Source organism: Bombina bombina, chromosome 6 (genome assembly GCF_027579735.1).
Source record: "Bombina bombina isolate aBomBom1 chromosome 6, aBomBom1.pri, whole genome shotgun sequence".
Taxonomy (NCBI): domain Eukaryota; kingdom Metazoa; phylum Chordata; class Amphibia; order Anura; family Bombinatoridae; genus Bombina; species Bombina bombina.
The window spans coordinates 710,186,346-710,199,861 of record NC_069504.1 but is presented as its reverse complement, the minus strand read 5'-3'; the positions used below and the strand labels follow the sequence as shown (position 1 = coordinate 710,199,861).

At 40.9% G+C, this 13,516-nt stretch overlaps 1 protein-coding gene across 1 annotated transcript in view; it reads right to left on the bottom strand.

The window, feature by feature from the left end:
• DOCK6 (dedicator of cytokinesis 6) overlaps positions 1-13,516 on the bottom strand; it is a 360,578-nt gene that overhangs the window by 70,322 nt on the left and 276,740 nt on the right. The window contains 12 exon segments of the mRNA XM_053717880.1: positions 3,188-3,223; positions 3,225-3,332; positions 3,425-3,523; positions 3,525-3,618; positions 3,779-3,798; positions 3,800-3,864; positions 3,867-3,882; positions 4,077-4,093; positions 4,096-4,129; positions 4,131-4,235; positions 12,145-12,297; positions 12,800-12,934. Of these exon segments, the coding sequence (XP_053573855.1) occupies positions 3,188-3,223; positions 3,225-3,332; positions 3,425-3,523; positions 3,525-3,618; positions 3,779-3,798; positions 3,800-3,864; positions 3,867-3,882; positions 4,077-4,093; positions 4,096-4,129; positions 4,131-4,235; positions 12,145-12,297; positions 12,800-12,934 (882 nt within the window).

Below are 13,516 nucleotides of genomic sequence, written 5' to 3'. Positions count from 1 at the left end.
CCAATTGCTTAAAAGCCACCACTGCTCTACTGAAGAGACTGACATGGGCTACGGCTAAACCCCAGGAAGAAGCAGGACAATCTTGCTTTGCTTCAAAATAATAAAATCTTGATTGAAGAATCTTCTTTCAGACACCTAAACTTTACCACCTCCTTGCTCTTAACGTAGGCAAAGAGAATGACTGGGGGTTTATGAGAAGGGAAGTGATACTTAACAGTTTCCTGTAGTGCTCTTTGCCTCCTCCTGCTGGCCAGGAGTGATATTCCCAACAGTAATTAATGATGATCCGTGGACCTATTGTGTCATTAGAAAGAAAGGATATTTATGCAATATTCATATTTAATTAAGTGTTATACTGTGTATTTAATGTAAATATTTCCCATTCCAATGTTCTGCATATAGCAGAATATTTTCTAAGTATTTTTAAATAGATATTCCTATATCTGTAAATATCTATAACTTTATATAATCATGTATTATCTATAGGTATTATATATATATATATATATATATATATATATATATATATATTGTACCAAAATACCATCAGATATATGTAGAAATATTTATTTAAGAATAAATAGAACATATTCTGCTAGAACATTGGAATGTGAAACTTTCGAATTTTTAATGTTGTGTTAGAGCACTTGACAATATGCAATCAGGTTTGTGCATGAGTAGGCTGTTTCCCCCACTTTCTTTTGCTCCATTGACTTCTATAGGGGAATATGAACTTGTAATATGAGCACTAACCAACGCGACAAAAAGCTTACTTCTAGCAGAGTAAGCACATGAGCGTTAAATAACGATCCACTTGTAATCTGGCCCTTGATGTGGAATTACATGAGTTAATGTTCCTTTAAAGGGACAGTCTACACCAGAATTGTTATTGTTTTAAAAGATAGATAATCCCTTGTTTACCCATTCCCTAGTTTTGCATAACCAACACAGTTATATTTATATATTTTTTACCTCTGTGATTATCTTGTATCTAAGCCTCTGCAGACTGCCCCTTTATTTGTTCTTTTGACAGACTTGCAGTTTAGCCAATCAGTGATTGCTCCCAGGTAACTTCACGTGCATGAGCACAGTGTTATCTATATGAAAAACATGAACTAACACCCTCTAGTGGTGAAAAACCTGTTAAAATGCATTCTTAAGAGGCGGCCTTCAAGGTCTAAGAAATTAGCATATGAACCTCCTAGGTTAAGCTTTCAACTAAGAATACCAAGAGAACAAAGAAAAATTGGTGATAAAAGTAAATTGGAAAATTGTTTAAAATTACATGCCCTATCTGAATCATGAATTTTTTTTTTGGTCTAGACTGTCCTTTAAGAGGTGATACTCTATGTCTACTACGGAGTATATAGCTTGATATATAACAGCTCTAAAGGAAATGTCTCTCTGTCATAACACTGTATGGAAAGTATCTGTCCCTAGTTATAGCTTTACCAAACTGAGTAACTGTTTACACAACTTGCACCATTTATACAGTATTACGATGCGGAACAGAACACTTCAGCATTAGAATGAACACAAAGGCCTAGATTTAAAAAAAAAACAATCAATCAATATCTAATATCTAATACATTTTACAGAAAAATCCATAAAGCTCTCTACCCGCCCCCACATAGGGCTAGATTACGAGTGGAGCGCAATTTATCGCTCCTGCTCGCGTGTTAACGCAGCTAGACAGAGGCTTTTTGTGCGAGTCGGGTAACAGTTAACCAGAGCTCTGAAGTTACGCTAACCCGACGCATGTTAAATTCAATTGCTCTCAAACGAATGTGTTTACTTTTAACTTGTAATATGCACGCTACTTCAAAAGAGCCACGATAAACCCATTATCGCTAGCATGCCCCTCGTAATCCAGCCCATAATAATTTGTGAATTTACTCTCCTTTATAATCAATGGTGCAATATTTCACTGTGCAAAGAATGAGTTCCTCTGAAGATACCAACATCACAAAATGCCTTCAAAACCTTACAGGAAAAAAAAAAACCCTTAAAAATAAATAAATCTAACATATGCAAAAACATAATCTGAAAACAGCTAAAGGACCAGTAAATAAAGTAGATTTGCATAAAAAAAACATGCATGATAAAAAGACAATGCAATAAGCACTTAGTCTGAACTTCAAATGATGGATAGATTTTTTTTCTGACAATTTTCAGCTATGTCTATTTCCACTCCCCCTTTATCATGTGACATCCATCAGCCAATCACAAATGCATAAACATATAATCTGTAAATTCTTGCACATGCTCAGTAGGAGCTGGTGACTCAAACATTGTAAATATTATTGACCTGCTCTCCCCCAAGGTAATCCTGAAAATCTGGCTTGTTAGTGTGCTGAGGACTGGAATTGAAAATGCAGTCCCCTCATGTCCAATCACAAAATGTACACAGGAATGCATAAGTGTCTCTTAAAGGGGCATCAAACTTAATACTTAATTCCCCATAAAGGCACTTTCATTATCTATTTCCCCTGCTTTTTCCGATCATTTAAATCACGGAAATTGCAGCTTTTTCACTGCCCTACAGAGGATAGAGCACATTCCCTGGAATTCAAAACCCTGACTGTCCAACATGCTACACAGGGATTGTCTCATCAGCTCATCAATCAGCTACAGCATAGGAGGTAAGATAAACAGATGATATTTAAAGGTTGCGTTCCTTGATTGCAGAAACAATGTAAATGTTGCTAATAAAAATAACAGTTTTATATGGTTTTATTTTGTGTGCAAACCTTTTGCAAAACTTTGATTAATTTCAGATGTATATATACAATTTTTCAGTCATTGGAAAAAAAAAACTACTCACTGAGCAGTCACAAGTGTTTGTATGAGAGTGCATGAAGCATATCTAAATATGTTCCATGCTCCTGTGTACTGAAGATGCTATCTTCATTTGATGCATTTTTCTAATGTTTTTATTGCAAAAATGCTTCTATTCAAAACTGAATGCACTCATAAGCATTCTGTTTTGTTATGTCCCTTTAATGTAAAGTAGTGCTTTTAGTCGCGCCAACACTGATTGTTCTGCTGTGTTGGTTACTTGCTTACAGGGAAGCCATGGGAAACTTTTTGCGATTGTGCATGTAAATAAGACTATAACTAGATATAAAGGCATACTGGTAGCAATACTAATCCAGGACTGACGACGTATAAATGCCTGGTACCTTACCAAAGTAAGACTTGCATTAGCTTGCTCAAGCAGCCCCCACCAGTCCAGCCTCTGTAAAGTATTTCCCGGTACAGATCCCCTCTTCATCTGGAGACACCACATCATCGGACACTGCAGACTCTTCCAGCACATTAGATGAGATGTTCTGTTGAGAATATATAATAAAACTATAAAAAATTACATAGCTTCCTTTTTGGGTGAACTACAATGTTTATCTGCCAGAACATCTAACGGTACCTGGAAGCTGACACATCCTACTGGCAGGTGCCTGGAATCCTCTATCATGCTAAGATATTCTGACACCAGTGCAGCCTCATGTACCAGGCAGTGTGCGGCCCTCTGCGGTGGTTCAATCGTTCTTTGTGTTAGCAGCCATGTTTTGTAGCCATGTAAGACGCAGGGTCTGGGAGTTCTGGTATCCCTTAGCAATCCTATGGGGAAGTACAGCACGTCTGAGCTTAAAAAGCACAGCAGCATATCATTCAGTTCAGAAACTTGTAAACTATGGCCTAAAAGAAATAGTCCTAGGAACCGGACATGGGACATCACTGAGACAGTTTTACACAGTCAGGAACTGACCGATCTTCTCACCTGTACATTAAATCCATCAGGCATTTCAGGGTCTTCTTGAGTGCTCCGGTCATCTTCACTGTGGTCCGTCAAGATCATATGTAGGTGAAAACCAGATCCTGAACCTGAAGGATGGAAGTAATAGAGCACATCTACTGAATACTTCCTCGTTAATTTTTGACACCGTAACCTACATTCCATTTTATTATATCACTGTAATCTCAATTATTTTAGTTTTAGTTGGAGTTTTAGTAATTAGCATCGAAAGAAAAATCAGGAAGTGGAAACCGTTATCTCATTTCAAGACAGCGGATGTTACCTGTTCTGGAAATGTGTGTCCCTCAACTCCAGGTCTTCTTCTGCATAGGTCAGGAATTGTTTTTAGTGATCTTCGCAAGTGATCTTCATTAAACTTCTGTGAAGTCCCAACTAATGAGGACAGGGACATTGTGACTTGCATCTTTACACGGGCAAAATTCTGACCCCAAAATAAAAATAAATATATTTTACAATATTGCAGCAGGGAAAGAACAAACTCCATGCCCTATTGGTACTTTGTCTGTCACTGTTTGGACTTGCAGTAAAAGGGAATCCATTATCCCAGGTACCCGTGTATGTCTCTGGCCACCCCTGACATGATGGAGAGGATAAACTACATGTTTCATAGCTTCCTTCATCCTATGTAAGGGGGTTATCCTGCATCAAAGGGGGGTATGGCACGGGCTACATCACACCATGAGCCCCCTTATATTTGCCCCACTGTGTTTTACCAGCAGGTGGAGGCACACATTGTAATTTGTCAGTATTGCTGTGTGAAACATTCTATTGCAGCTTGGTTAATATTTTCAATCTATTTCAATCTATATGAAAAGCCATAATATAATTTAATATAGATTAAACATTAATATTCATTCCTGACATAAATTTAATATTTTTATATAATCTGAGTTATTTTGAGTAATTACATATATACAAACACTTCATTGTAAAGATAGTTTCTGATAATCCTTTTTGATTTGAGTATAGCTTTAGTTTGAAGTGTGATTTGTTGATTTTTTTTATTTTACTTTTTATTAAACCAAAAAAAAATAATGGCCGTGCTAAAAATAAAGAGGTGTGCCAACAAGAAATGCAGCTGAGTAGAAACATGTCAAATGGGTTTTCAGGAAAGATTCGAAAATTCTGCTAAAAGTCATGCAGAGCACTTCCCACAGGAATCCTGATGGATTGGAATACACCACCATCTCTCATAGCCAGGGGTCAAGTCCTACACAAAAAAGTGTGGGAACTTACCAAGACTTCCACCCCCTCAAAATTAATATAGTTTTATATACACACAAACACTTACATACATACACACACTGTATTTATATGTATATAATCTATACTCTCTGGTTAATGAAAGCAAATTAAAACCAATGAAGTGTTGAATTGTTGCCTTAGGGCCTAAGGACTTCTCCGTCTGTCCACAGAGTCTCACCCACTTAAGTGCAATAGTCCCTATTTCTGCTTGAGGGGAGCTAAATAATCCCAGACCAAGCCACACAGAAAATGTAAGCACAATTATGTTCCACACAGTGCAGGGGTGATAACCACAGAGGACCGCTGACCAGGTTTACATTTAATGTAATGTAGGAAGTGTTACTGCCCATTACTAGAGGATCTCACTATCCCTCTAACCAGACTGTGCACGCTCCCACCAACAGCAACAGTGTCTCCCACTAACCAGACTGTGCTCCAGCTCCCTCCCCAGCAGCAGCGAGAGTTTACTGAAGTGTTTCTGATCTCTGTCAAGGGGGAAACTAAGTTCCCTCTGAACAAATAGTGCAGGAACTCTGTTTCCATGCGTTCCCACTGGACTTGACCCATGCTCATGGCACCCTCCTGTTGTATCACTAGTCTAGATTTAATAAAACCTCAAGAAAGCTTCAGAAAAAAACTTGCTACATATCAGTCAATTGTGATATTCATTAATTCACACTTGTGCCCGCCCCTCGTCCTAGCCATAAGTTGAGAGGTCACTCTCCATTATAAAAAATAAAGTAGCTGCAACTATCTTGTAACCCGTTCACCTCTAGGTGCAGTAGAGTTCTACTGTGTAAAAACATAATTTATGCTTACCTGATAAATTCCTTTCTCCTGTAGTGTAGTCAGTCCACGGGTCATCCATTACTTATGGGATATTAACTCCTCCCTAACAGGAAGTGCAAGAGGATCACCCAAGCAGAGCTGCTATATAGCTCCTCCCCTCTACGTCATACCCAGTCATTCGTCCGAAAACCAAACGAGAAAGGAGAAACTATAGGGTGCAGTGGTGACTGGAGTATAATTTTAAAATTTAGACCTGCCATAAAAAACAGGGCGGGCCGTGGACTGAACTACACTACAGGAGAAAGGAATTTATCAGGTAAGCATAATTTATGTTTCTCTCCTGTTAAGTGTAGTCAGTCCACGGGTCATCCATTACTTATGGGATACCAATACCAAAGCTAAAAGTACACGGATGACGGGAGGGACAGGCAGGCTCTTTACACGTGAAGGAACCACTGCCTGAAGAACCTTTCTCCCAAAAACAGCCTCCGAAGAAGCAAAAGTGGTCAAATTTGTAAAATTTGGAAAAAGTGTGAAGTGAAGACCAAGTTGCAGCCTTGCAAATCTGTTCAACAGAGGCTCATTCTTAAAGGCCCAAGTGGAAGCCACAGCTCTAGTAGAATGAGCTGTAATTCTTTCAGGAGGCTGCTGTCCAGCAGTCTCATAAGCTAAACGTATTATGCTACGAAGCCAAAAAGAGAGAGAGGTGGCCGAAGCCTTTTGACCTCTCCTCTGTCCAGAATACACGACAAATAGGGAAGAAGTTTGGTCGAAAATCTTTAGTTGCCTGTAAATAAAATTTCAGGGCACGGACAACGTCCAGATTGTGCAGAAGTCGTTCCTTCTTTGAAGAAGGGTTAGGACACAATGATGGAACAACAATCTCTTGATTGATATTCCTGTTGGTAACTACCTTAGGTAAGAACCCAGGTTTAGTACGCAGAACTACCTTGTCTGAATGGAAAATCAGATAAGGGGAATCACAATGTAAGGCCGATGACTCAGAGACTCTTCGAGCCGAGGAAATAGCCATTAAAAACAGAACTTTCCAAGATAACAGCTTGATATCAATGGAATGAAGGGGTTCAAACGGAACACCCTGTAAAACGTTAAGAACTAAGTTTAAGCTCCATGGTGGAGCAACAGTTTTAAACACAGGCTTAATCCTGGCCAAAGCCTGACAAAAAGCCTGAACGTCTGGAACTTCTGACAGACGTTTGTGTAAAAGGATGGACAAAGCTGAGAACTGTCCCTTTAACGAACTAGCGGATAAACCCTTTTCTAAACCTTCTTGTAGAAAAGACAATATCCTAGGAATCCTAACCTTACTCCATGAGTAACTCTTGGATTCGCACCAATGCAAGTATTTGCGCCATATTTTATGGTAAATTTTCCTGGTGACAGGCTTCCTAGCCTGTATTAAGGTATCAATCACTGATTCCGAGAATCCACGCTTTGATAGAATCAAGCGTTCAATCTCCAAGCAGTCAGCTTCAGAGAAATTAGATTTGGATGTTTGAAAGGACCCTGAACCAGAAGGTCCTGTCTCAGAGGCAGAGACCATGGTGGACAGGACGACATGTCCACTAGGTCTGCATACCAGGTCCTGCGTGGCCACGCAGGCGCTATTAGAATCACCGATGCTCTCTCCTGTTTGATCCTGGCAATCAATCGAGGAAGCAACGGGAAAGGTGGAAACACATAAGCCATGTTCAAGGCCCAAGGTGCTGTTAGAGCATCTATCAGAACCGCTCCCCGGGTCTCTGGACCTGGATCCGTAACACGGAAGTTTGGCGTTCTGGCGAGACGCCATGAGATCCAGATCTGGTTTGCCCCAACGCCGAAGTATTTGGGCAAAAACCTCCGGATGAAGTTCCCACTCCCCCGGATGAAAAGTCTGACGACTTAGAAAATCCGCTTCCCAGTTCTCCACGCCTGGGATGTGGATCGCTGATAGGTGGCAAGAGTGAGACTCTGCCCAGAGAATTATCTTTGAGACTTTCCATCATCGCTAGGGAACTCCTTGTCCCTCCCTGATGGTTGATGTAAGCCACAGTCGTGATGTTGTCCGACTGAAACCTGATGAACCTCAGAGTTGCTAACTGAGGCCAAGCCAGAAGAGCATTGAAAACTGCTCTTAATTCCAGAATGTTTATGGGAAGGAGACTCTCCTCCTGAGACCAAGATCCCTGAGTCTTCAGGGAGTTCCAGACAGCGCCCCCAACCTATCAGGCTGGCGTCTGTTGTTACAATCGTCCAATCTGGTCTGCTGAAGGGCATCCCCTTGGACAGATGTGGCCGAGAAAGCCACCATAGAAGAGAATTTCTTGTCTCCTGATCCAAATTCAGCATAGGGGACAAATCTGAGTAATCCCCATTCCACTGGCTCAGCATGCACAATTGCAGTGGTCTGAGATGCAGGCGTGCAAAGGGTACTATGTCCATTGCCGCTACCATTAAGCCTATTACCTCCATACATTGAGCCACTGACGGTGTGCGGAATGAATGAAGACATGGCAAGCATTTAGAAGTTTTGTTAACCTGTCTTCTGTCAGGTAAATTTTCATTTCTACAGAATCTATAAGAGTCCCCTAAGAAGGGAACTCTTGTGGAGTGGCAATAGAGAACTCTTTCCTTCGTTCACTTTCCACCCATGTGACCTTAGAAATGCCAGTACAAACTCTGTATGAGACTTGGCAGTTTGGAGACTTGACGCTTGTATCAGAATGTCGTCTAGGTACGGAGCTACCGATATTCCTCGCGGTCTTAGTACCGCCAGAAGAGAACCCAGAACCTTTGTAAAGATTCTTGGGGCAGTAGCCAATCCGAAGGGAAGAGCTACAAACTGGTAATGCCTGTCTAGGAAGGCAAATCTTAGGTACCGGTAATGATCTTTGTGAATCGGTATGGTGCAGGTAGGCATCCTTTAAATCCACTGTGGTCATGTACTGACCCTTTTGGATCATGGGTAAGATTGTCCGAATAGTTTCCATTTTGAACGATGGAACTCTTAGAATTTGGTTTAGGATTTTTTAAATCCAAGATTGGTCTGAAGGTTCCTTCCTTCTTGGGAACCACAAACAGATTGAGTAAAACCCTTGTCCGTGCTCCGACCGCGGAACCGGGTGGATCACTCCCATTAGTAAAAGGTCTTGTACACAGCGTAGAAACGCCTCTTTCTTTATCTGGTTTGTTGACAACCTTGAAAGATGAAATCTCCCTTTTGGAGGAGAAGCTTTGAAGTCCAGAAGATATCCCTGAGATATGATCTCTAACGCCCAGGGATCCTGGACATCTCTTGCCCAAGCCTGGGCGAAGAGAGAAAGTCCTGCCCCCCTACTAGATCCGTTTCCGGATTGGGGGCCCTCACTTCATGCTGTCTTAGGGGCAGCAGCAGGTTTTCTGGCCTGCTTGCCCTTGTTCCAGGTCTGGTTAGGTTTCCAGCCCTGTCTGAATCTAGCAACAGAACCTTCCTGTTTTGGAGCGGAGGAAGTTGATGCTGCTCCTGCCTTGTAGTTACGAAAGGCACGAAAATTAGACTGTCTAGCCCTTGGTTTGGCTCTGTCTTGAGGCAGGGCATGGCCCTTACCTCCAGTAATGTCAGCGATAATTTCTTTCAAACCGGGCCCGAATAATGTCTGCCCCTTTGAAAGGTATGTTAAGAAATTTAGATTTAGAAGTCACATCGGCTGACCAGGATTTTAGCCACACGCCGCTCTGCGCGCCCTGAATGGCGAATCCGGAATTCTTAGCCGTAAGTTTAGTTAGATGTATTACGGCATCCAAAATAAATGAATTAGCTAGCTTAAGGGCTTTAAGCTTGTTTGTAATCTCATCCAATGGAGCTGATTCAAGGGTCTCTTCCAGAGACTCAAACCAAAATGCCGCCGCAGCCGTGACAGGCGCAATGCATGCGAGTGGTTGTAATATAAAACCTTGTTGAGTAAACATTTTCTTAAGGTAACCCTCTAACTTTTTATCCATTGGATCTGAAAAGGCACAGCTATCCTCCACCGGGATAGTGGTACGCTTAGCCAGAGTAGAAACTGCTCCCTCCACCTTAGGGACCGTCTGCCATAAGTCCCGTGTGGTGGCGTCTATTGGAAACATTTTTCTAAATATAGGAGGGGGGGGGGGAAAGGGTACACCGGGCCTATCCCACTCCTTGGTAATAATCTCTGTAAGCCTCTTAGGTATAGGAAAGACGTCAGTACACGCCGGTACCGCATAGTATCTATCCAGCCTACATAATTTCTCTGGGATTGCAACCGTGTTACAATCATTCAGAGCCGCTAATACCTCCCCTAATAGTACACGGAGGTTCTCAAGCTTAAATTTAAAATTTGAAATGTCTGAATCCAGTCTATTTGGATCAGATCCGTCACCTACAGAATGAAGCTCACCGTCTTCATGCTCTGCCACTTGTGACGCAGTATCAGACATGGCTCTAACATTATCAGCGTACTCTGTTCTCACCCCAGAGTGGTCGCGTTTACCTCTAATGTCTGGCAATTTAGATAAAACTTCAGTCATAACATTAGCCATGTCCTGTAAAGTGATTTGTAATGGCCGCCCTGATGTACTTGGCGCCACAATATCACGCACCTCCCGAGCGGGAGATGCAGGTACTGACACGTGAGAAGAGTTAGTCGGCATAACTTTCCCCTCGATGTCTGGTGAAATTTTCTTGACATGTAGATTTGTGACTGAATTTCTACTGCGTAGAAAAGCGCCAAAATAGGCCCCTCCCACTCATAATACAACAGTGGGGAAGCTGAATAAACTGACTTTATTTAAATAAACGATAGCCAAGTGGAAAATAATGCCCAAAAAAAAATGTTTTCACCAAGTACCTCAGAGAAAAAAAACGATTAACCTGCCAGTAAACGTTTTTAATATATGAAATGATATTAAAAAGCCTGTTGCTAGTCGCTCTCACTGCAGAAGGCTATAAGTTATATGTATACAGTATTTTCTTAGTGAAGTGCCATTCCCCAGAAATACCTCAGTGCCACATACATACATAACAGCCTGATACCAGTTGCTACTACTGCATTTAAGGCTGTACTTACATTTTAACGGTATTAGCAGTATTTTCTCAGTCAATTCCATTCCTTAGAAAATAATATACTGCAACATACCTCTTTGCAGGTAAACCCTGCCCGCTGTCCCCTGTTCTGAAGTTACCCCGCTCCTCAGAAGGCCGAGAACAGCAAATGGATCTTAGTTACGTCCGCTAAGATCATACACAAACTCAGGCAGATTCTTCTTCTAATGCTGCCTGAGAAAAAAACAACACACTCTGGTGCCGTTTAAAATAACAAACTTTTGATTGAAGAAATAAAAACTAAGTTTTAATAACCACTGTCCTCTCACACATCCTATCGATTAGTTAGGTGCAAGAGAATGACTGGGTATGACGTAGAGGGGAGGAGCTATATAGCAGCTCTGCTTGGGTGATCCTCTTGCACTTCCTGTTAGGGAGGAGTTAATATCCCATAAGTAATGGATGACCCGTGGACTGACTACACTTAACAGGAGAAATACAGACAACACAAAACTGCTTTCAAAACATAAGAATTAAAATGGGAAAAAACCTCCTTGTATAAAACAGTTCTTTCTAATATATGCACAGTAACAGTATTAAACTCAAAAACTGTTAAAAAAAGAGATAAAGGAAAAATTAGATAACCTTGTCAGCTTTTGAAATAATGAGACACGACCATGTAATAAGCTACTTGACAGAGGCACTAAGGTCTTTATGAATTATGTATGCTGGGGAGAAGTGTAGCTGAAAATTCCTGACCACGCCTCTAGAGCGCCATAGAATGCACAAGGCCAGCCGCTAGAGACACCTCATATCTAGCAAGACTATTTTACCCTAACAAATGTTTTACAAATACAAACATTTACATAAATAATGTTCCCATCTTGCTATTGGAACCCGTTTTGTGTGTGTGATACCATGTACTGGGCAGCTCATACAACTACAGGAGTTAACGGTCGGAACGCAGAATAACAAAACACTGAAATAAACAGATAAAGCAATGCTTAATGTATTTTGAATATGATCTCGTCTTTACAACGAGATCCCTCAGTAACTTCACGGTTGTCTATGAATCTAGGCTAATATGTCACCCAACAGTAAGAAGCACAACCTTCATATACTGTAGCTTCTGTCTCTCACTATGTCATACTGAAAGATGGGCAAAGGCGCCACATTCCCTAGCTCCCTCCTGACTCTGTGAACTTACAGGTACAGACTCCATGCTCATTCTTCTGTTTTTAATACTCACATTTCCAATCTCAAAGTTCTGTCTCATGAGCAGGTAGAGAGAGGCGCTGGCCTGGCTGCGCACGCTGCTAATGCAGCTACTGCAGTGCCGTAAAAGGCGAAGACAAAGGTCCGAGCACAGCTCTGTGTCATCCTCAAACAGCATCTCTGGGAACTGACACGGTGAAGAGATTTAGGAGTATGTGTGATAAAAGGCACAAAGAAATACAGTTACAGCTACACTATACAGAGGTAATTTTACTTTAAAGGGACATTAAACTCATAGCATATATTAACAATTAAGCAATACATTGCAAAAGAAATGTTTAAAAAAATATTTAGCTCTGTTGTTTTATTAGCAAAATTGAGAATGCTCTGGTTCTCCTTTGCTGTGGCCACTCAGGGACCAATATAAATGAGCTTGTCCTCTGTGCTAACCAATCGCTGTTTAGGATGCTGTAGGATCAGATATATTTCCTTATACTGAAGTATGATGACGGTACTCCAGCCTTTCTAGGGGGAGTGGAACAAGCTCACTTTTCAGAGGTATTTTGCAGCAAAAAAAAAAAAAAGGTAAAATAAATAAATAATAATTCTGAATCTATATTGCATAGTTGTTTTGTTCCATAGTTATATATTTTACAATGCTGAGTCTCACACCGTCAGTACACACTTACTTTGCATACTAGTGCCCTCTGGCTAGCGAAGCAGTGCTGAAGGTAAAGTGCGCTCTGGTTATAGCCCATGCTGTGAAGTAGCACCTTCAGCACACCTCCCAGGATGCTCTCCTTCATTTCTGACATCATCACCGTCTGAAGGGGCAAAAGGTGTATTTAACACATTGTAATATAAAGTAATTCTCATAGCCTGCTCCTGTCACCCTGAATGAGGCAAACATTCAGAGCTAACTATTAAATGTAACCAGTCTACAAGGTTTAATCATTGCTTTGTTACTAGAATATCAAAGAGACAAGGAAAACAAAATTAAGCTTTCTTGATTCAAGTAGAGAGCCCAATTATATGTCTATTTTCTAAATGTATCTATTCTTCTTGGTATCCTAAGTGGAAACTTAGCTCGTTTCCATGACAGCATATGTAGGTAGGCGTGTCTTGATTACTATATCTATAACATTATTACAAACATTGGGCCAGATTACGAGTGGCGTGCTAGCTGTTGCGCGCAACCTATAAGGGGTTCATCGCGGGTCTTTGAAGTTGAAAGTAAACGCGTTCACTCAAGCCCAATTGAATTTAACGCAAGTCAGGTTAGCGCGATTTCAGAGCTTTGCTTAATAGCTAGGCAAGAATAAAACGTTGCACAAAAAACATCAAAAATACATTTAAAAAGTACAGTTACACTCATAACACTATATAATAAAAAAATTTTTTAAAAA